Here is a 24,232-nt window from a genome sequence, read left to right as displayed (position 1 = left end):
ATTTATGAAACTTTAATACATGGACTAAAAAAAAAAAAAAAAAAAAAAAAATAAGATGATTGTGTTTTTGAGTGAAACTTATAAGTGATTGTGATGGTTTAACATCAGTTAAGGTTGATCACTTGGTTCCTGACTTGTTTAAGGAGCTATTGCGCCATCTTGTGGCAAATAATATATATGAAGCTACTTTTCACACTGAGGCAAGAAAACAACTGTTTGGCAGCTCTTTAAACACACTTTCAAGTTTTTATTTGGTTGTGTTTACACTTCACGTTTGTGTTTAGTGAGCTACTGTATATTTACTCGTCATCCTGTAAATATACGGATGCATCCTGTAGGTGCACATGTTTTTTTTGCTTTGGACAAAAACATATGTCCAGTGAGTGTAGTTTAACAATTTGTAATGTTTTTGTTACTACAACTGTATTTACATTTTAAAGTTAGAGGTGCAATTTATCTGAATATTTATTGTATTTTGACATTTATTTTCCGTCAGGAAACAATTTAAATACTGGCTTCAAGAACTGCTGATCTTCTGTAATTTTCACTTCAAGTGTTGACAGAGAATTGTACGAAAAAGACAAAATATCCTTGTTGATGCCAGAGGAGAATGAGCAGCCTTTTTCGAGATGTTGAAAAGGACAGTAACTCAAATAATCACAATTACTGGTCTGCATGAAAAAGCAAGGGTGATGGTTTGAGATTTTTCCACTCAAGGACTCATTTTCCATGTGGATAAAATGCTGATATGATAAAAAAACAAACAAACAAAAAAAAAAACACTTGCGTGCACGGGCCCTAAGACCGCAGAGGAATTTGAAAAAAGTGTGGATCATTTTCACAATTTCTCTCATACACCTTGTCAGAAAATATTAAAAGGAAGATAATATTTTTAACAGTTCGAGTCACCTTGTTGTGTATTTGCTGTCTCCCTGATGACTCTTGTCATCATGTGATAATTTTCTAAAACAGTGGGAAAGTGATCTACTGTATGTGTATCAGCATGTGCATGAACATGCTGTAACGATGGGATTTTTTTCATTTCCCAGGCGTCACGTAATGTGCTCTCTCTTGCTTAACTTTACTCGTTCAAGTAAACGGCGGAGAGAGACAGTGGACAGTGTCCACAACAGCCCTAGTAATTATGTCTCCATGTGGCGTCATAACAAACAAGGTGGACAGTTACCTAAATATCAACTTAACTTCTTTCTTACACAAAATTCCAGCACTTTCAATGAGTATATCCCCATAGTTCCACCTACTGATGTGATTATAATTTTAAAGTTTTACTATGCTATTTTTTACCTGAGAAGAAAAGAAAAGAGAAGAAAAGACTGAAAAGTTCAGTCTGTAAGAATTACTGACATCCAACTGTTGGACTGAAGACTGACTCCACTCGAGTGAGACATGGTGACTGTCATATAGCAGACAGGATGTCGCTGTAGCTTATTTGTGTTAAATGCAGTGCAAAATGCAAATGTTCTGACTGGTTTGTCTGTTTGGGCCCCTGTAGGAACAAGGTGACACAAGATGACAGCTTCTGTAAAGGAAGGCCCCTCCAAAGTAATAAAAGGTTTATTCTAGGGCTACAAAAACCTAACCAGTTTTATGTTAAAGCAAAATTTACCCATGGGAGGTTTGAGTAATTTATGAGAACAGAAATGTCTCCTCACATGGTGACTCCTCACATGGTGACTTTTTGTGTTTTTCCTTGTCATCTGTGAGGTATTTGTTTCTAATGTTGTATTTTTACGATGGTTTACATGTGTGTTTTTAACACCTGGCTGCGACCCAACTTCCCTCAGATGGGATAATAAATTTGACTTAATCAGACTCATATGGATGTGCTGGGGCTGAGGAAAACATGTGTAAACACGGGAACAAGCTGAGCCACTGGTAACCAAACTGTTTTTAATGTTTTACCAAGCAGGGAAGGAGTGAGGAATCTGGGTGCAACTAACTATAACACCCACCTGAGTGGTGCACAGCCTTGTAAGGCCCAGCTGCTGCCCACAGCCCGCCTATGGCAACCAGCCACCAGTCTGGAAAAAGCAAAGAGAAAGCACACAAAGGCATTACAATACATGCTGGGTTTCCATGGTAAAATGGAGGCAAAGGAACGGAGTTAAAAAAAAAAAAGAAAGAAAGAGATGTTGACCAATAAAAGCCATGATTCAAAACCTCACAGGCTGAATATCTGCACATGCAGCAAACAAGAACAAAGCAACACACCGATTTACTGATTCTTCCACAATCAGACATACACACACACACATACACAGGTGTAATAAACTGCCTCAGCTTGCAGCGTTGTTAAAATTTATCCTGTGATTCCACTGGTGGGAAGTTCTTTTAGGGCCTCTGGGGGCAGGGCAACAGTGGGAAGGGGGGTTACACTGTCCATTTGTCTTTTATAGCTGCTCACTCCAGTTAGTAGCAGGAGAGAGGAAAAGAGAAAGACAGATTTGGGGGCAAACATAATTGTGTGTGTGTGTGTGGGGGGGGGGGACTGGACTCTGGACGCACACACATCCATGCAAACACACACACACACGCACATACTGAGACCCAGTTAAGGGAGCAGGCATGATGTTGTTTTGCTGTTTGAACAAGTTCTCAGGCCCTGAGGCACATACATGTGTGCTGGGCATTTGGGGTTAATTAAAATGGAACAGCAGCAATGTGTTTTTTGTTTTTTAACTTTTTTTCCACTCGAAAATGTTTCTTCCGGGCATCTCACACAACCTGTAAAACCCACGTATCCGAGCACTCGTCACACGAAATAAGTTTGACAGGAGCAAAGAGAATAATAATGGTTGGGTGGAGGAAGAAAAATAAATGTATTCTGTGTGTGTGAGAGAGAGAGGGCAATTCAGCTGCTCCTTCTGTCGGTGCACTCAGGATTGGGAGAGGACAAGTGAGGGAGAGTGTGTATCTGAACAGAAGAGAGAGATAGAGAGAGAGAAAGAGGGAGACAGAGAGGGAGAAAGCTTTAGCCTGGCTTTCCTCTGCTGTTCCTTTCAGCTCCTCTCTCACTGTAGAAAGAGGCGTGTCCATGGACCAGTATAAAGTCCAAGGAGAGCCACTCGTGTTGAGCCATTCTCAGGAGTGAGTCCTTTGCTCTGCACACAAGCAAGAGGAGGAACCAACAGCTGTAACTTAAAACACTGCCTTCTGATGACCTGATTTGCATTTGGACACTTGTAGACCAGTTTTTTGGGTGTTTGAGCACAGGGCAGGAGAGACTCTGGACTCAAAGACTTAGGAAGACTTACCTGGTGGATATCCGTTCCTGCAACTAGTCATTGCAACATAACAAAACCCAGTTCTCATCATCACTACATTCGCAGGTCGTGCAGATCAAGAGCGGGCTCCAATTTCTGTGCTGTGAAATTGAATCAGAGGAACGGAGAGGCAACACAGCAGGGGCATTGTGTCCCTGCAATTGAAACACTAACCAGCTGAAAATATCAAAGACCATCCTGGACAAAGCGTTCCTCTCAATCCTCCATTGTTTGCTCTGATATTTGCTCTTGGAGAAAAGTGATCAAAAGCTGCACGGCACTCAGCGAGAGCAGGAGGCAAAGGGGGACCAGACACCAGGGACTGGGACTGCGTGCAGGTGCCAGGAGCTGCCATGGTGCGTGGAGCAGGAGCTCCATCCTGCAGGGGCCTGTGGGTGTTTGGCACCCTATCGCTGGTGGCGATGTGCTGGTCGGACCAGGCCATCCGCTGTCCGGTGTGCTCCGAGGAGAGGCTGGCTCGGTGCCGTTTGCCCGAAGGCTGCGAGGAGACGGTGCGGGAGCCCGGCTGTGGCTGCTGCCCCACCTGTGCTCTGCCTAAAGGTGCACACTGTGGCGTCTACTCACCCCGTTGTGGCACAGGCCTCCGCTGCTACCCACCGCGCGGAGTGGAGAGACCACTGCACTCGCTGATGCATGGACAGGGGGTGTGCACCGATGAGCGGGAGCTGGAGGAGAACTCAGGTGAGAATTAACGTATCTGATGGGTAAATTTTAGCTAACCGGTAATTAAGAGACTCCACAACATGCAATACCACTGCAAATACTGTATCTATGTAAAGGGCTTTCAGCCGCAGTTGACCAGATCTGTCCAAACCTGTCCTGGGCTGCTGTTTCTCTGTCCGAACCCACAGCTGGGCAGAGCAGCATATTTTCTGTCTATGCTGTCTGGGCCTTACCTGAGCTGGGCAGGGTCAGAGTTAGAGGGGTGTGACAATGTGCTGCTTGTTTACCCTAATCTCAGCTAAGCCCCGAAGCAGAGCATGCACACACACAAGCTCCTCATGCATGGCCTGATGGGAGAGTGCACACACAGTCGCTGCGCTGTCTTGTGCATGGTCGTTGTAAAAGGGGCCCTGCTGTAAGACGCTGAGCAGCCTTCAGAGAGGCGGGTGGAGGAGGAGGAGGAGGTGTGGTAACAGAAGAGGTGTGTGTGTGTGTGTCAGACCTGTTTGAGTCAAGGAATCATAAATCTGGGGAATGCACATGGCTGCACACTAAACACTCACTTTCCCAGCATTCCTTGGGTGTGCAATTATCTCATCATGCTAATGTTTAACTGAGATTGTGGAAAAGCATTGTGGTGGCTCTGAGTATGTGTGTGTGTTAGTAATGGGAGGAAGGTAATAAAAGCTGCTGTATGAAATGACTGTAATGGAGTGAGGCCAGTCTCGGGCTATTAGAGCTCTCTGCAATCAGTAATTCACTTGGCGCTCTTTCATAGACGCCCTGCTGCAGATACCTAACTCTTCTGCTGATCATGTCTCTATCACACTATCAAGACTTTTCTAGGTCAGCATCCGGATCTCCTTTTTGTTGGTGCATTCCACACGCAGAGAAGAAAGTCTGTTTTCACTTTCACAAAGTGGAAGTGTCATAATTTTGGATGTCTTATCTGCATGTTCATTTCCAGCTCGCTGCTTTGACGAGAAAGATGTTTCTCCTCTTCGCACGTTAGAAAGATTAATGTTAAGACTGAAAACAGTTTCTCTCTAGTCTTTTGTTCAGGCTTTTTTTGGCATGTCTATATTATGGCTACAACGATATAAAAACCATCAGTGCACTTTATCAATGGTTTACCGTTCGCTTGTAATAACTGCACCTGCTCCTACACGACTCCCCTGATTTGCGAACTTGTTTCGCCGGATGATGTGTCTTTCCTTGACGCAAAAACACAGGGAATAGCACTCCCTGTTTTATTTTAAAAAATCCTAAAAATGAGGAAATAAAGTGGAGAAGAAGAACATACAAGAAGAGACTCCTGCTGTGAGACTGCAGTACCACTGATGGAGAAAGAGGGAGACAGAGAGCAGGACTGTAGCTAAACCAGCTCTGTGTTGACACCAAAATGGTGAAAATGTTCGTTAAACCGGAAGTTTAAGACCAATTGGTTTACGTTTATATTCTGTACAAACACTGACTTTCATGAGCTGAATTTTGCATGAACAGAAACCTAGTTTGGTTAGGTGGTTAGCAGCACATTTTTCAGTGGGGTGACAAAGTCAGAGGAGATATTTTTATCACTTTACAGGGTCTTTAACTTCCTTCTTCTCATGAAACTCTCTCTACTGTTTGTCTTCCTCCAGTTTACACAGAGGGTGGTGTTCGTTTCCATTATGCCGTATGAGACAATTGTTGTAACGTGTCACAGACAAGTTGGCGCTTTCATTTGTTCCACATTATCTACTAAATGGCCCGGCGCTGCTCCCACCGAGTCTGAGCTCCCAGACATTTACTGGTACTGGCAGCAGGCAAACTGCTAGCGTCACAACACCAACAACTTGAATCAACTTAGCTGACATACAACTCCCAGGATGCTCATCTTCATTGCAGCATCTGTTTCCTCTGGCCATGGCTGCTCCCCTCCCTCCCAACCCTAACAAGCCTTCAAGTGCATCGCCCACCGCGACCAGCTCCTTCATGAGGATGAGCTCATCGGCACTCTTGCTGCCAGAGCTGAAATGAGAGCCTTCTGCTCTCTGTACAGGGCCAGCATAGGTTAGGCCAGCACATAGCGTGACTAAATGGAATCAGAGAGATGAGGAAAGCTGTTTAGAGCAAGATAAAAACAGAGAGCTGTCTGAGTTTGGCTCACCTCTGTCCATCAACACCATTTTACCTTGCAAGATATTCTGCATGAGCTTTATTTCTGCTCTTAAATGCTACATTATGTGATCAGTTGGCTGTGTTATGGTGTACAGTGGGGAGTCTCGGGGTCCTTTCTCTCGGGTGTGGCAGCAATGGATGGAAAGTTCAGAAGTTTTGTTCTTGGTGTTCTGTAACCTGAGTGCAGAGTTCTGTCTCCATACTCCTCCTCACCCCTGGAGTCTGTCATAACACAGCGGCGAAGCTCTGCCCAACAAATCTCACTGTAAATCAGTGCAGCAGCAGCTCAGATTTGTTGAATAAGAATGTTCAATGTAAACCATGGCAGTGGAGAAACAATTAGAAAAGGCACAGGGGGAGAAGCGTGGAGCAACTCCAGTCACAAGCAGGAGATTTCCTTTGTGCCGCACTCACCGTACTTATGCATTATTAAACGAGGGGGTGCATCTCCTGAATACATGTCTGACACTGCCCCACTCCTAGCAACAGTGAACATGACAGATAAAAATAGAAGATTAAAAAAAAAAACCGAGACAATTCATAATGAAAAGGACCATGGAGTTGAGGCAGAGGTGGACAGCGTATTGAAAGGGATTTAGGAGGACATGACTAATAGTTACAGGAACCGGATATTAATCGACAACTATTGTTTTTTTTAAATAATTAAAACAAGTTCAGATTTTTCAGCTCCATATAACAAAAAAATCATTAGTCGGAATAATTTTTGTTGGTAATTTTAAAACATTTAAGGACATCCTGATTACGAGGTTTGGGAAACACTCATCATTTTACAGAGCCAACAACTTTAAGGCTGAAGCCACAATGTCCACATTTGTATAATACAAAACACGATTGTGTGCTGTCATTTAACTATAAAATAGTAACTGAATGCCACTGAAAAGGTTATGTAATATATCAGGATGACAAGTGTAATGAGTGACCTGTCTGATTTAGACTCGTTATTAACCACAAATTTGAACCAAATTCTGATATGTGGGTTTATTAGCAGAAATGCAATAAACCCACACTATAACTAAGTGTGTGTATAATGGCTTCAAAATAAAAATTGCTAGATTTTCGTAGCCTCAGAGAGAGCCTTTTAGACAGTATTATAAAGGTAAGGGTCTTGCTTTACGGAGACCTCCATCTTCAGATGTGGGTTAACTTCGCTAAATATGCAAATGATGGTAAATTACTTTGCCCACATAAACTTGATGCAGATCCGGTATGTGAAGCCGCTGTTGATACTAGGGCTGCAACGATAATGCGATTATTAATCGATGACTAAATTAATAGTCAACTAATTTGAGTGTTTATTTCAATATTTAAAAAAGCTTTGTGATTTTTCAGCTTCTTAAATGTGAATATTTTCTGGGTAATTAGCTCCACATAACAAATAATAAATAAATAAATAAAATGTAATTTACTTACTTACTAACTACTAAGTAAGTTACATTTACTTAACTGATTTTCTAACATTTTACGGACTAAACTGACATTTTTCCAGTGTGATGAAACGTGGAAGCCCGGAATGACGTTCCTGTCACGTGAATTCTAAACTTGCTGAATATGTTTCCATTACGCTCTTTCACCTTCAACTTTTATCAAGACACCAACGTCTCCACGATATGTCAGGATTTTGCTTTTAAAATCTCCTCGAGCAGATGTCCTCTAATGATGCATACGTATTTGCTTTCTTTGGGTTGTGCAGCACATTTTTGCAGCTGGGACTCTTGTGCAGGAGCAAATGTGATCAGCTAATCTATGACACGGGGACCCCCTTCCAGTTTTGGTGCTGAGCAGTTGGGTTCACAGGAAAAAAGTATATAAATATTGGTATTGATTATTGGCCAAAAGCACCAAAGCACTCATGATATATTGACATTTAAGATATCGGCAAAAAAGTCCAATATCGTGCATCACTAATATTTTTAATTGATTTATTTATTTATTTAGCCTTTTTTATGACAAAATCCCCTCTCACTTTTCTTTTTTGAATAATCTTTGTTCTTAGGACATATTTACTGTTCCTTAAGTTCTAACTGAACTGAGTAAAAAAAAGTGTTTTCAGCACCCAATACTTGGGATAATTTGCAGGTCTGATCTAACTTCAGAACCTCGTAACCCTGACAGGGTTTAAAGCTTTGGTGCAAGTGTTTCATATGAGCAAGTTTCAATGTTTTTAATCTATGTGCACTTTGACTTTTACTGTCTTCCTTGTTGCAGAGATCCTTTTTTATAATGGGACTGGTTTCTAAAAGGCTAAATGAATCAGTAAAAAATATCAGGGACGCAGGATTTTGGACTTTTTTAAAATCTAATATATCCGATATTTGTAAAAAACATTTATACTGCAGAGGTCCTTTGGTCTCTATTGTAGTGAAAAATAACATTAAAAATATTGTTGGAGGGCACAAGCATAGAAGTCAAGAAGGTAACAGCCTATTCCATATCGGCTGACATCGATATCATGCTATTGCACATCTCTAAAAATAATAATTAACAAAAGATTATTCTATTCCAGGAAGTATGTTGCTTTACTGGATATGAATGATGTCATATAACTCATGGTGTTCATAAACTGAAACGAGAACAGCCCACTTAAAATTAAGTCAATGATGTGACTCAAAATAGTTTGACCTAATTCAGTGCAGCTGCAGGTTTCCCCTCTATGATCTATTCATCACACGCACTAAAAGTGCAGCAAAAATTATGAATGTCCACAATTATCCCCGGAGACAGAATCTACTCTCCAATCTAAAATCAATTAAACCAACAAATAAATGAATAAAACAAGCAAAGGAAAGAAGGACATTTGGCATTTATGAGGACTTCATTTCAGTCCATCTTGTTATACCATAAATTCATAAATACATTAAAAATAGGATAGTTTTCTTCAAACCAGGGGTGTCACGATCTTCATTTTACATCAACTATCGATCGAACCCTAACCCTGAAGCTGCTGCCAAGTAATAGTAACCATGGCAACTGTTGTGTGTTCTCGACAAGAAAACACCGGTGTGTAAACTATGTTATGCGCGTGTAGCATGCACCATTGGGACGTAGAGGTAACTATGAAAACAACTCCGTTAACACAACTCTTCTGTCCTAATTTGAAATTAAACTTCCTCAAAAATCAACTTGCGCTAAAGTGATAAAAGTGTTTGTAGCATGAGATATGTGACTTTATTCAGTGGTGGAAAACCCTGGATTTAAACATTGAATTAAGGGACTGGAACCATGCTACGGAATGCCAAGCAGGCATTACATAGCGTAGCATCACATCTTACTACAAAGGTGTTTCCTTCCTTGTATGATATTGGAGGTCAGCGCTGATTTAGTGACCTTAAAGGTGCATTATGTAATAAATCTAAAGCAACTGGCCGTAAAATCCTCCTAATATGTCACAGAGAATAATCTTTTGCAGACTGCAAATCATGTTTATGTTTTGAAATCATGTTTTGGCATGTGGCGCCACCTACCGCCTTCTACCAATCATTACAGTTAGTAGAGTCTCACTGCCGAGCAACCACGGGTTGCCAGTTACATCTGAGCTACAATGGCGGAGAAAACGAAACCTAAAAGACCGCAGCATTTTTGAATTTGAGTGTAGTAACTGATTTTGGCCACATTCTTACATATGGTGCCTTTAACAACAGATTGTTGGACCTTAAGAGCAACACAGTAAGGCCTTAGTGTGATGGGCATTATATCACATATGACACCATGTCGACAATCAAAATGGTAATTCAAAAATTACATGATTTATCATGACATAAAACCAATGATCCTAGACTAAACTAGATAAGTCTAAAAATGGCAGACCCTTCTGTACTAAAAGAGAGAAGAAAAAGATCGAAAATCAAATTGAATCGAGGATTTGGAGAATCGTGACACCCCAATTTCTAATGTGTAAGAATCTCAGTGAATGTAAGGGATAAGGTAAAAAACAATGTAATATATGACACAGGAAACCATTAGATTTCTGTCAGGATAAAGGATAATAATGAGGCTTTTGCCTCTGTCCTCTCCTCACATTTTTCCCTCTGATCCACACCTGTGTGCCTGTTATATTTGGCTAAGAAAAGCTTAGCCTCGGGCCAATCATACAGCCAAAGATTCCAAATGGTTTTCTACAGTGAAAATAACAATTATTGAGCGATAAGATGAATGATTTTAGAGCTTGGCTTCAGTTTTCTGTGAATTTTGCACACTTGTAGCAGCAGATTTCACACGAAGCTCCAAACAAAATCGGTAAAAATCTGTGAACTTATGTTTGCAATTATTCTCTGCTCCTTTGAGGGTAAGTCACACTAAACCGACCCTCTGCTGCTGTGTTTGCTTTGGATCCAGATACACAAACATGTCTGTTGTGACATCAGCTTAATGTAAATTTATTATTATTATCTAACTTTATTATTGCAGTGGGAAGTGGCCAGGCTTGTGTCAGGCAGTGCAGCAGCAGGTTTCACATCTTTATGATTCAGTGTTGTTTGGTCTTCTCGCAACACATGCTGAGACTCTGGATACAGTGTTGGACTGCACTCCACACCAACCCTGATGATTAACTGCTTCAAAGAAATCTCCTGCCTGGAAATCAGTAGTCTGATACTCCCTCCCAGAATCAAGTGTTGAATGAAAAGTCTGCTCAGTTCTGAGCTTGCTGCCAGAATGTCTTGAAAACAAGAGAAGGTAAAAACACAGCACATGGCTGGGCCATTTATGGGTGTGTGGAATCCTACAGTCGCCTGTTAGTTCACTTTGTTTTAAATAGATGAAATGGTGTCTCAGTCATTGCTCGCTTATGAAATCCTAGCGTACCATGTGCCAGGCTGCTGACAGTGCTTACAGCTCGAAGCACCGCTGGTAGTTTCCACTTTAACTGTGTATGTGTGTGTGTGATCATGACAGAAGTGCAGTTCACTGAGAGCTCGACAATCACCAGACACCGGAGATGATTTAATCAGATCGTCCGACAGAAACGACTCACATTCCCCAATGACGTAGTAGTACTGTATGATCAGAACTCAGAAAATTGCGAGTCAATACTCTGCACCAGTGGTCAGCAATGCTGTTTCCATCATGGTACGGTTCGGTTTGGAATAATAAAGCCCCAAATGAGGCTTGTGTTTTGATTGAGAACAGTACCTTTCCTTGGTACGTGGGGTGTGGGCTGTGCCTGATGGCTGCATCAGATACAGCACAAATAACAGAGGACATTCAGCAGCTCTTTGTTTCCTGCTCAGTTTGTGGATGTTTGTCTCAACAAGATGTTAATGCTGCGTTCCAGAGCCCATCCAAACCAGTTGGACGTGGGACTTATCTTACCTCCAACTATAAAAAGTGCACTGGAATGCCTGTCGAAGTGGGACCTCCTACTCGCGAAGTCGGGGCTGATCGACCTACCCTGACTTCACCAAAATGACGTCGGAGAATAATGGCGCCGCCCGTGAAGTCACATGAATAGGCTATAAACTTTACTTTTCTGCATGTAGACTTGTTTTAGACACAGCAATTTTATCACAACTTGTTTTTCAAGTTATTGCGTGAAATTATGTCGTCGTTATCTGTCAGCATGAAGATATGTAGGGCTACGGTAAAAGCATACTCATGACGTTATATGTATCGTGTTTACATATACGGCTCGCTTGTGTATGTAAGTAGACTGAATTGCTGACAGTCAAAATGCCTCTTCGAACATAAAGCGAAAACGCAGCGATCGTCCATGTTTTCTAACATTCGACTTCCATTGCTGGAACGCTTTGAAGTAGGAGCTAGTACAATTCAGGTAGGATAAGTCCCACATCCCATTTGTTTGGATGGGCTCTGGAACGCAGCATGAGTTTGTATGAGAATAGACTGCAGGCGTTAATTGCATAGATAATAGAAACATTGATTGCAAGAGAATTAAGTTTTTCTGTTGCCACTCTACCATTTTAATCTAGTACCCTAAGGGAAGGGTGCCAAAAATGGAACAGTTATTATTCCTAATGGAAATGCATTAAAATACATACCGTACCACTCAACTGGTGATCTGTGTTAATAGCTGGCATGACTGATTTCAAAAATCTGATTTGTTAAACTTATTTGATTATTCGAACAAAATGGCAATTTCATACAGAATTCATAGTACCTCCGCAACATAGGCGGGGTCACCCTAGCATGGGATTTTACAAATGTCCTCGCTAAATGTTGGAGATTAACGCATGTTTTCAGGATTTTAAGACTTTTTAACAGATCTACAGTTCGCCATAGTTCAGGTGTGATTCTTGTGTCGGACGTCGCGCTCATGACTCTTCCAGTGACAGCACTCTGACCAATCAGTGGTCGGCAGTCTGTTGACGTCACATTTCAATATCGTCTCAGCTCGCTTGAAATCTCGCCAGAGCAGGTACTAAAAAATGCACCAGGTACCAGGTACTATCACTGATGTAAAAGCAAAACAAAAGGACAGTAGAGTGGAGTTGAGATGAGTAGCACTAGAACTGTAAAACGGAAAAGCACCAGTATTGTTTTTAAACTCTAGTTTGAAGGGTTGTATTTGTTTTGCCCTGCAACTATCCAGAGAATATGTGTGACTAATCGATGACAAATGCTGTCATTATATGTGGAAAAAAAAGGTACATACGAGCATATAAGCCAGGATTGTGGCTGGTGTGGTGAAGCTGATTCCCTCCAGTTCTCTGGTTCTCGTTTCAAACCTACGTCAAATCAAAGACACAACTGTTGACGTGCTGTGGTGAGCCCTCACAAGAGCAGGCAGACAACAGAAACACAAACAAATAAACAGGGCTCATGACAGGATGTTTTGTATGTTTCACACAAGCGGACTCCTTTTGGCTTATGCCCAAGATCTAAGCTAGTAGAAGAATAACTTCATATTTATTTAAGGGACATAATAACATGGCAGTTTATACACAACAGTGAATTTTAAAATCTCCATTCAGACCCTGATGTTACTGATTTTGGTATAGCAAATATAAATGTACAATATAAACAGAAGGCGTGAAGCATGTGTCGATTAATTGATGTAACCACAATGAGCGTGCAGGGTTAATAGATTTTTGCATGACAGAACATATTCTGCCAATCAGAATGCTTTCACTCAGCCAATAAGTATTGCTCCTCACATGTTGTGTGGTCAAGTGACCGCAGTTGACAAATATTTATTGAAGAACCAGACTGAGTGAATGACGCACTTTAATGAGCAACTCTCTTCCTATGATGGTAAAATCAATGGTTTCTGCTCATTTAAAGGACCAGTGTGTACGAATTAGTGACATCTAATGGTGAGACTGCAGAATGCAACAAACAGATGAGTCCTCTGTTCACCGCTTGACTTTCCCAAGCATTGACAGAGAACTATGGTGGCCTTTGCACATCGGAAACAACGTTGTTTTCTTTGTTAGTGTAGTAAGTTTCTGCTTCAAGATGCTTCAAGATGGCAGCACAGGCCTTAAGTACAAATATTGTTATTGCAATATCACATAGAATATTGCCCACCCCTAATAAAACAGTTGTATGGCATCACATTTCAGTCAAAAGTCGTGACAGCAGTAAAACGTACTCACGAGCAAATGCTATTAGCATTGCGCGATATAGATCCTTCACGCACATGTTTAACAGCCATTTTAATTACTAATCTGAAGATAAAATCTATATTTAATTTTTGCACTTAAACATTTAAATGAACCTTTTAAACTGATATCAGGTGCAGGGTCAGCTCTACAGAGGCTGCCATGTTGGACCACCATGTTTTTACAGTCACCTTTAACATTTTTGTCAGTTTGAGGATTTGTGGAGAGTTTACAGTCTTTATACTCTTATACAAATATACAACTGTGTACTATATTCAATTTCTGCCAGTACATTCTCCTAAATAATAACGCACTGGACTGTGGGCTAGGGACTAGGGCTGCAATGAATAATCAATTATTAATCAATTACTAAATAATCTGCTTTCATCGTAGATTAATGGCTTTGAATGTATTTTCTTAAATAATTCAAACACGTTCTCTGATATAAGTTCAGCTTCTTATGTTACATTTTCATAGACCAAATAATTAATGCATGAATGCATAACGGGCAACAAAAAGCTTGTTCCTACATCTGTGTATGATTTTACATTTACTTTTTATCTTCACTCTGCACCTGTGACTGTCAGCATGTTGCTGCAGTGCATCAGCTCCAGAGCTGATAATGCACTAGAGGAATTAGACTTTAATAGCTGCTGATCTAGATCAAATGAAACCACACAGAGAAGTGGCAACTTCCTCCATGGAAAACAGCAGTGGTAGCAAACAGGACATGCCACCCTTGACCCACTTCTAAATCACTTTGGCTCACCCTGGAATCGGAAAAATTGAGAAGAGGCAAAAAGGACGACAAGAAAAAAAAAAAACTTGGAACGAAAGAAACAGCTGAAGAGCCAGTTGGCTCTTGGGGGAGAAAGTGCTGATGATAAAGGCTTAACAGCAACACGACTAAAAATACAAACAGGCAAAAGACACTTCCCTCACAGACAAGCCGAGCCAAGCGACATGACCGGCTGTGAAGTTTAGAGAAACCCGGTCACCTTTTAACTTCTGTCATTTATGAACATCTAATAAAATAATCTAATCATTAGCAAACAATCATCCAGGATCAATACCTGAACACAGCAGGGATAAAAGCAGACCGAGAGCTACAGTGTTAACTTCAGGTTGACTGTTTTTTTTCTATGGCTGAAGTTAATCATTAAATTTACGTCACCAAATCACCAAAAAGCGAGGCACTGGTTTTAAATAATAACACTTTGATGAGCGCTGATTATATGCAAAGCTAAATTATCATAAGTGATTCATTGCAAAGCTGGTTGATACAGCTTGCAAATAATCAATATTGTTAGGCTATATTCTGAAAAATATGGGGATATAAAGCTGCACACAAGTTGTTTCTCTGGAATCATGAAAGGTTTTCTATTGAGATGCTTATGCTTCTCAAAGAGTGAGAGTGACAATAGATTGTAAGCACAATATCTACACTTTATGATCTGTATTACATGATCTTAAAACACACTTATTATTACCTTTTCATTACTTTGGTTTTTTAAATGTTAAAGGAGGAGTAAGTAGTTTATAGTGACATCTAGAGGAGAGGCTGAAATTTACAACAACGAACTGCTCCTCTGCTCACCCCCTCCCTTCCCTGAGCGCTACGGTATCCTCAGCCGGTCAAATGTCGTCCCCGTCGTCTTTCTACGGTCAGGTACTGGTGTTCCTTTATCCGCTGTAAAATACGTGTGGTCCTCCATTCTAAACGAGTAAAAAGATCTGCTCTCAGCCTCGTCTCGGTGCTCGTTTTTGTTCTCTCGGGTTTGTCTATACAGGCTCCCGTAGAAACATGGTGTCGTGGCAATGCAACCACGGCCCGTGACCATGTTATTTTATATGTCTTTTTCAAACACTACGAAAATTAAACAAAACTATTATACAGCGACTAGACAATGCAGGGGCACATAATATGTATAAAAAAGTGGATTTTGGGTCATATAAACCCATAAATACTACACAGTGTCCCTTTAAATGAAGGATATTTACCTGTGTTAGAAACAATGAAATTGAATGAAAATATGGTCAGATTCAAATAGATGGGCTTAAAACGTATTGGTCTACCTTACCTAACCCTCAGGCATCCTGGAGCTGAGAAAAGGCTTAATATTGCAAAGGTCACTAGAGGCTAGAGCCACACCTTCACTGTCTCTGCCAGCAGCAGTTAACTGGATGTCTGGCAGTGGTTCAATGATCAGAGCAAATGTAGATTCAACGAGATAAAACCACAGCTTTCACTCCAGGGCTGATCCATAAAATGCCATAAAACACAATGTGTCGTCTTAATCTCTGATTAAAAAAAGAAGTCGTGACACAAACACACATACATACACTAGTGCCCACTTGTGACAGTGCAAATACCCTTTAACAACCTCCATCTGGCACAGACTGAGGTTGTTGTGGGTGGAAGGGTGGAGAGTGGAGAGGGAGGGGCGGGGGGGTTCATTTCCTGAGGAAGCAGCTGGCTGCCTGCAGGGCCATGGAACCACAGGATTATAGGGATGCAAAGGTGAATGTGGCATGAACCACAATATACAGAGGGTGGCAGAGGCGGGGTGGTAACGTTTTTTTTTAAAAAGACTCCGATCTCATGGCAAGGCTGTGGTGAAGTGGCTTCATGGTACCAGTGCGAGAGCTGATTACCCACCACTGCCCCCCTCACCCACCCACCAGAGTGGGAACACAGCTCTGTGTCCTTGGAGTTAACCTGGCCTCAATTTTAACCTACATTTCAGCTGTATAGGATGATAAAATCCCTTTGTCACACGGCTTACTAACCATCTTGTCAAATTTGAATGATTAAAAATGTTTGAAGTGGGGACCAACATCTTTGAACATCTGTCAGTGTTCGTACAGAATATAAATTAAACGCACATCCTGTTCAACAAACATAGACAAGCAACGATCACTTGCTTTGGTCGCAACTAAAGTGTGTATGTGAGTCGGTGTCTGCTGGAGTAGTTCTGTCTTCTCCTCCTAAAGCCTGTTCCACACTAGAGGATTTGACTGTATTTTGAAAAAAAACGTGGGAGACCACGGACACGACAAACTTTGTAACTGATTTTCAATGTTTTAATCCTGAGAAAGCACAGCCGAGACGATGATTCAGTCAAGACCCAGGACCACACACAAAGATTTCAGGGAGAAGATTCCAGGGATTTGGGATCTCACAGAAACTTGCGTGATTTAACGTGACTTCAGAATATAAACAGACATGGAGGCGGACTGTTGGTGTCGTCAGTTAACAGGTGTTTGTGCTGAAAAACTGAAAAAAACTGGATGAGGTCATGGCTGAGAAGACAGTATCGCTGTCATTGATATCATAAATTTTAAACATGTTTAACATGATTTTGAAGTTGGGAGGACTCATCGGCCAATGAGGTAACAATTGTGTCGGTTAATCCCTCACAGTACAGGATAATGTGTTCAGCCTAAAATCCCACACCCACGAGGGTCCTCTTTTGTAGGGCGGGGCTTAATGCACTGCAAATCACTGGTCTGTGAGCTTTAGTGGGGACCAAAGTCTGCAAATGTCGCTGTTTGTCAGTGTTTGTACAGAATATTAACATAAACAGTCCAGTAAACCTGCTCTCTGTCTCCCTCTTTCTATGTAAGTGGTATTGCAACCTCACAGCAGGAGTCTGTTCTTCTTCCTATTCCCTCATCTCTTTTTTTTACTTATTTTAAATAAAATGGCAGAAATTTTCTGTGTGTTTTTACATCAAGGTAAGACACATTTCCTGGAAAAAGACATCTCAGACAGTAATGTAGGAACAGGTGCAATTATTCACGAATGAACAGTAAACTGTTGATAAAGCTCACTGTAGGTTATTATGTCATTACAGTGTTTGAAGAGGAGATATGTTAACTATGGCTCCAGTGTGTCAATGAGCCATATTTTTAGACAAGATTAAAAAAATCCTGAACAGAATGCTGGAGAGAAACTGTTGTCAGTTTTTACTCCGCAATTCTTTACTCTGCATATCCAATTTGTTTCACATTATACATTTTATATATCATATATAAAGTGTAAAGAGGAGAATATCTGCATTTGCAGGGACAAGAAAGATCGGCAGAATGAAATGCTATTATCAAATGAAATCATTCAAAACATGTTTTTGACTCATTGATAAGGATCCAGCGTGTAACATTTAAGAGGCAGAACATGTCAGATATTGAAAATAATATCCAAATAAACATATTACAATAACTTAGATATAGATATTGTATTATGATCTACAATTGGTTGGTCATTTTTTAGAAAAAAAACACACACATGAAAGTTACGAAATGGTTACGGTTACTTAGAATAAACCTTTTGGCTAGTTTTTCACATTTTAAAGAATAACTTTTTGACACAAACAAACCCAAGTGGCATCCCGATGTGCTTGGGTAAGGAAGGGGTGAGCAGAGGAGTTAGCAATTCGCAGTCTGGCCACTAGATGTCACTAATTCTTACACACTGGACCTTTCATGTATGACAGTGTATTGTTCTACAGTGATGGACAGACAGGAGGAGATCATCCCCGAGCATCCAAACAACAGCAATATCCGGTGCAGTCCACAAGACAAGCGCTGCATACAGAAGACGCTGGCCCGACATCCTCCGAAATCCACAAATCAGAGAAACAACAGGGATGAGACCAAACCAGTGCTGGTGAGTGAAAACAATCCGTTTCACAGAGAAACAACAGAAACCCAGGGAACTCAGGCCTCAGCCCCAGCAGGTGTTTCACATTAGGGCTTTATAGCTGCAAAGCCACAACGTTACGGTTGGGTTATAAGTTGAACAAATTAGTTATTTACACACTGTAACGTTTAATTGCCATCCTGTGAAATAAAGTACAGGTGGACATTGACATCATCATGCAATTTTCTGTTTTGAAATGGGCAAAAGCAGGATCTTAAAATGCCCATTAATCAGTAACACGCTGGTTTTACAGCATTTTTAACAAGAAAGACAAGCATTACACAAATGCACAGCAATGCCAACGTCTGTGTCATGTTGATGTTGATTTGGATCTCCAACCCAGGTTGGTTTAATATCTTTAGTTAATTATGTTTTTACTTTTGTGAAAGAAAATGCTTTTAAAGCGTTTGTGGGAATTCAGTTGGAATGACTAACTTAGAAAGCTGCCAGAACAATTCATTCATCATCTACAGTACTGTGCAAAAGGCTAAGTCTTAACCATTCCGTGTAATTATTTCCCAGTCACTTTGTGGGAACACAATCAGAAAATACAGGAAACACATGAAGTTTTAAAATTACACAATTTTCAGAAAAAGGAAACCGCTTCTACAAGTCAGTTTTGGCCAACTTCTCAGTTTCCTCAAAAAGGAAACCAATCACAAACCCCTGGCACACCAAGTTTGCTAATATATAAGACCAACTTTCAGTAACATCGTTCCAATCCAAACACCACTGATCACAGAAACGAACACACACATAAAAACAATAAGATCACTCAGAGAGCACAGACCTCCACCAAGGCTGAAACACTTTTGGGGCTTTTCCATTACACAGTTCTACTAACACTCTGCTCGGCACGTTTTTTTTTTGTTGCTTTTCCATTAGGGATATTTGTGGGAGTTGAAGCTCACAAATGATGTTAACTGCACTTGTGCACCTTCAGTTGATGGAAAAAAAACTTCCAAAGGACTCCAATATAAAAAGTAATATATAATATTATATAATATATATATTTATTCCAAAGTTTTGCTGGGTCTTATTACAGGAATATTCAAAAATCATCTCTTCATCAGAAAAGGCACTACAGTCAGACAATTGTGTGGCTCGGTCCTCAATTAAGTGTCAAACTACCTCAACAGCTTCTGTGTGCTCATGAGACCTGCTCTTCAAAAAAGAACAGTAAACATGAATTCAATCAAATTAATTAAACTGACCTTTGTCTATTTACATTATTCAATCAAATTATTTATTTACATTCATAAATAACTTTTAAAAGAAACCATACTATAGTACTGGCTCCCACAATAGTACTGTAATCAGGATCTTTTCAAATGTGATGGGTTCTGAGAGAGATGTAAGTATAATAAGTTAAGAGATTAAGAGAGAAAGAGAAAATGGGATTTTCATGTTTAGTTTACCAACAATGTATCACCCATGTATATTACATACAAGGGTGATACATCACCTATCCATCATTCAGACCAGATCTGTCAAACAACTGTAGACAGGGCGTTGCTAACAGAAGGCCAAACTTTCAGATAAATCCGCACCACAACCTCCTTGGTGGAGATAACAGACTTTTGCACAATACTGTATTAGAGTCAAATAAGTCATGTAACATTTAATTATTAAATTATTGGATTTGTTTTCCCTCCAAGACTGACAAAAACAAAACTCTTCTGTGCTACAACTTTCATTTGTTCCCATACAGGCACGGTTAATAAAAAAAAAGGTTCAATAACTCTTCATGTTTAAATTGATCTGGACTAAATATGTTAAACCAACCCAGGTTGGTTTAACATATTTAGTTCGTTATGTTTTCCACTTTTATTTTCCAAAAATGCTTTTCAAGTGTTTGTGAGAATGCATTTGGAGTGATTCAAAAAGCTGCCAGAATGACTCATTCATCATCTATTTACAGAGGCAAGTAAATCAAATTAAAATGAAGTTTGGGTTTTCCTCCCTCAAGACAGTGAATTTAATATTGAATACTGAAACAAGTAGATTTAAATAGTTCCCAGATAGAGGCAGGCAGAATATAATTAAAGGCTTTTATCCCAACAGGAGAAAAATAAAAGCCAAAGATGTTTCCATTCTTGCTCAAGTTTAGATTCCTTTGTACTATCCAACAAGGATGGTTTGACATTTTTCAGCTATTTGTTTTTGCTTTTCAAAAATAAAAATAAAAGTATTTCTTTTAAAGTGCTGGTGGGAATGCAGTTGGACTGACCGATTTTAAAAGCTGCCAGGATGATTCATTCATCATCTCTTTGCAATGTCTGGACATCAGAACGCACAAATGATTCAAAGATGTTGACATTAAAGGTTCCCATGTTGAATTTCAGCATTGCAGTGCAAAAACAGTTTAAGATTAGAAAATCTATCTGCCTGTCTTTTAAACCACTTAACTGTCCAACTTGACATTATCGGTAGAAGAGAATCATACAATCATCAATCAAAATATCGATTTTGTGAGATATTTTTGCCCTTGGTTGTGCAATACGATAATAGATACACCAGGGCAAATGTCGATATTTTAATTAACAAACTAAGGCGCTCTAAAGTAAACAGTCCCTGCCAGTTTCACTCAAAAGGCGTCGCTACTTGCTGTCTCTTTGTGGTGGTGCTGCTCAAATGGATGAGGGGAACTTGGGTGGAAGTTACCTGGCTGAAGAAGAGGGAGTTTAGAGTGGGATAACAGTGGAGAAAGCTACGTTAAGAGATGCTCCATCCACGTTCAATACAAAGACTTTATGCACTTTGTTCTCTATGGAATAAATAGAGAAATTGTGCACTTTTCTCTTTTCACAGGCGTTTTGTTTTCTTCCGTCAGACAGATATTTTGATTGTCTTGCAATTAGTGCTGGGTCCGTTAACAGTGTTCTCCAGTTTGACCGCTCCAGTTCGACTGTAGGGAGCTAACTGGTAAACAGTGTCTAGACTCTGGTGCCGTGGCACGTCAACATGACGTCAATCGCGCCTTTTCCTGTCAGTCGTCATGGAAACGTTGACGCTGTAGACTCCGTTAACCACCGTTAACGTGCCCAGCACTACTTGCAATACTGATTATCACAGAATCGTTGTATCACGATATTGCTGGTATCGTGGACCACGTATGGCGTATTGTATTGTGAGGTACCCTGTGATTTGCACTCCTTCACATCCACACTGTGTGCTCTTAGACCGTGGGAAGAACCCAAAGAACCCAGAGAAAAACCCACACACACATAAAAGGATAACATGAAGAAAGGCCCTCAATCAGACCAGGTCCTTTTTTGCTGTAAAGCAAAAATACTAGCCACTGCTCCACTGTGTGGCCCTAGATCATAAAGTAGATTAAAAAAAAGGGACTTTTTATTACTGAGCTTATTGTCCTTTCGAAATTTAGATTTAATATTCATTAATATTCGTGACTAACTGAGATTATATATATGTATATGTATATATATATACATATACATATATATATAAATATGTATATATATATATATATATATATATATATATATATATGTATATATATATATATACATATATATATAAAGCTTACATGCCACACATGACATTTATCACACTGATAAGTGATAAAAGTCACCGCATATTACCTCAATCTTTACATTAGTTTTTTGTCCATTTAGAAAAGCAGGGCGAGTAATCTGACATTATGTTTTGGCCAATGCAAATGTGTGTTAGTACATCTACATGTAACGATAATGTCTCCTACAGGCTCCGTGTCGCGCTGAGCTACAAAGAGCTTTGGACAGGCTGTCATCAAATTCTCGCACGCACGACGACCTCTTCACAATCCCGATACCCAACTGTGACAAGAACGGAGATTTCCACGTAAAACAGGTCTGTCCTTTCAAGCGCAAACCACAAAACAAAAAAATCTGTGACTCATTATCATTTTAGCCAACAAAAATGAAATTCCTGTCTGTGCACTTCAAAGGGTTCCTTTAAAACTGCATCAGCAATCTGAGGGCCAAAACACAAAAACATTTCTGCAGCCGATGAAAAATGTTGTCTTCCTCGTTCAAGATCAACACTGAAGAGCCTCCAAGCAGACTGTTGTAAAAGCCAAGACCTTATTTTTCTAAGCTCAGATGGAAAGTGATTTGCTTCCAGAAATCAAAAGTTCAACTGTGTGTGTGTCTGAAGTGGTTTCTCCTTAACTGTTGAAGAATAATCACTTCACCGCCGTGATGGATGCAATTAGCTGTTGCATGCGGTTGCCTTTGTTATTGTGCCTTTGCAAGATTGGGAAACTATGCAGATAAGAGTAAGAGAATGAGAGAGTGAGCATGAAAACACAGATAAGACTGCTCTGAGCTGTGTGTGCAATCAAAGCAGCAGTCGCACTTCGAGATAAAAGCAAAGCTCTGCTCCGGCAACAGTCATCAGGAGACTGAGCTGTGCTGGTTGTGTAACATGGTTAAAGTATCTCTGGCTGCTTAGATTTACAGGCATCTGTTTACTGTTTAACTCAAACTGCTTAGAAAGTAGAAACCGCTATAAAGTAGCGGGACGTGAAAGCACAGGTCATAAGAAAAAAACTACACATTTCATGGCACGATTTCTCTTCACCTAACAAAAAATACAAACTTTTTAGGGGACTTTGCATTCATTAAAAGCTAATCTCTACAAAACAAATATTTCAGGTACCGCTAGACTGTATCTTAAAGGGATAGTGCAGGTTTCTTGAAGTGCATACACAAGCATGTGAAGATTTTATAAATTAAGCATTGTATTTAGTAGCTTAAATCAGTATTTTAGTTTAGTAGTATCTTTATTTCGCAATCTATGTCGTGAAAACCAAAATACTTCCACATGCTACTTTTCAGATGCTTTGTCTAATCAGAAGGACAGTTTAGATTCCTTGTGTCCTCCCTTTTTAAAAAAAAACAAAAAACAAAACATAATAATTAAAGAGGGCATTCAAAATGGACCCATGGCAAGTTTGAAGAGATACCTGAATGTAAAGTATTTTGATCCGTGTGCCCACAGTGTCACCCAGCACGTGATGGTCAGCGTGGAAAGTGCTGGTGTGTGGATCAGAAGACGGGCATGAGGCTCCCGGGGCCTTTGGAGCAGCGAGGGGATCTGGATTGCCACCAGTTAATGACTGCCACCCTGAGGGATTAAAGAGAAGGAGAAGGGAGGTGCGGCAGTGAGGAGGTGCAGGACCAGCTGAATTCTACTGGTGCTCATTAGTAAGAGGAAAGGACTTCACCCTCAAGCCTCGCTTAAGCTAAGGCCAACGGTACTTGACCTTGCGCAACAAAAAGGAAACCATTGAATTGAGTTCTTTAGCTATTTTTGTGTTTCTGTGTGTGACAGTATGTGATTTCTGAGTTTTCAGCACTTGATGTGTATTATTATTATTATTATTTCTAATTGGTAAACCTAAGACCAAAGTCTTTAGACACATGCGCTTTGAAGTAACAAGTGGCAGAAAATAAAAACCCTTCCACAGATGAGGGATGTAGTCGTGATGTTTTTGTTAGAGAAGAAGAGGTTTTATTTTCTCTATAACTTCAGTATAGTGTGTTTTGTTGTTACAGTAACATGAAAATCCATCAAACCCACCAGAGAGTCAGACCTGAGTCAAAGCAGGTGCTTTCATTTTATATTTGTTTTATTCTCTCTGGAGCAACTTCATCCATGGTAATTACTGCATCAGGACAATCCAGCAATTTTAAAGTTAAAGGATTGTTTACTAGATTATTCACAAACTATGTGTAAATGGTCGTAATGTGTTTTTTTATGATTATTTTTACTGTCTTATATGGCGTCGACCGCACCCATCTTGTAAGTCGGTCAAAACA

General features: G+C 40.2%; 1 protein-coding gene across 1 annotated transcript; it reads left to right on the top strand.

Moving 5' to 3' along the window:
* Nucleotides 1-3,151: 3,151 nt before the first annotated feature.
* On the top strand, nt 3,152-23,881 carry LOC310940834 (insulin-like growth factor-binding protein 4). Its single transcript, XM_083905858.1, has 4 exons — nt 3,152-3,986; nt 18,217-18,374; nt 22,134-22,259; nt 23,412-23,881. Exons 1-4 carry the CDS (start codon nt 3,638-3,640, stop codon nt 23,547-23,549), a joined length of 771 nt encoding a protein of 256 aa, XP_083761984.1. The 5' UTR covers nt 3,152-3,637; the 3' UTR covers nt 23,550-23,881.
* The last annotated feature ends 351 nt before the right edge of the window (nt 23,882-24,232 follow it).

Source organism: Microchirus variegatus (assembly GCF_963457635.1).
Source record: "Microchirus variegatus genome assembly, chromosome: 19".
Taxonomy (NCBI): domain Eukaryota; kingdom Metazoa; phylum Chordata; class Actinopteri; order Pleuronectiformes; family Soleidae; genus Microchirus; species Microchirus variegatus.
Note: the sequence above shows the minus strand (reverse complement) of the source record. Positions and strands in the feature narration are given on the sequence as shown.

What these genes read in the sequence shown, in the direction of transcription:
- LOC310940834 (XM_083905858.1), top strand. Translation starts at nt 3,638, where the DNA reads ATGGTGCGTGGAGCAGGAGCTCCATCCTGCAGGGGCCTGTGGGTGTTT. An exon ending in GGAGCTGGAGGAGAACTCAG is followed by an intron (nt 3,987 to 18,216) that starts GTGAGAATTAAC and finishes ATTGTTCTACAG; the next exon opens with TGATGGACAGACAGGAGGAG. An exon ending in GAGATTTCCACGTAAAACAG is followed by an intron (nt 22,260 to 23,411) that starts GTCTGTCCTTTC and finishes GTGTGCCCACAG; the next exon opens with TGTCACCCAGCACGTGATGG.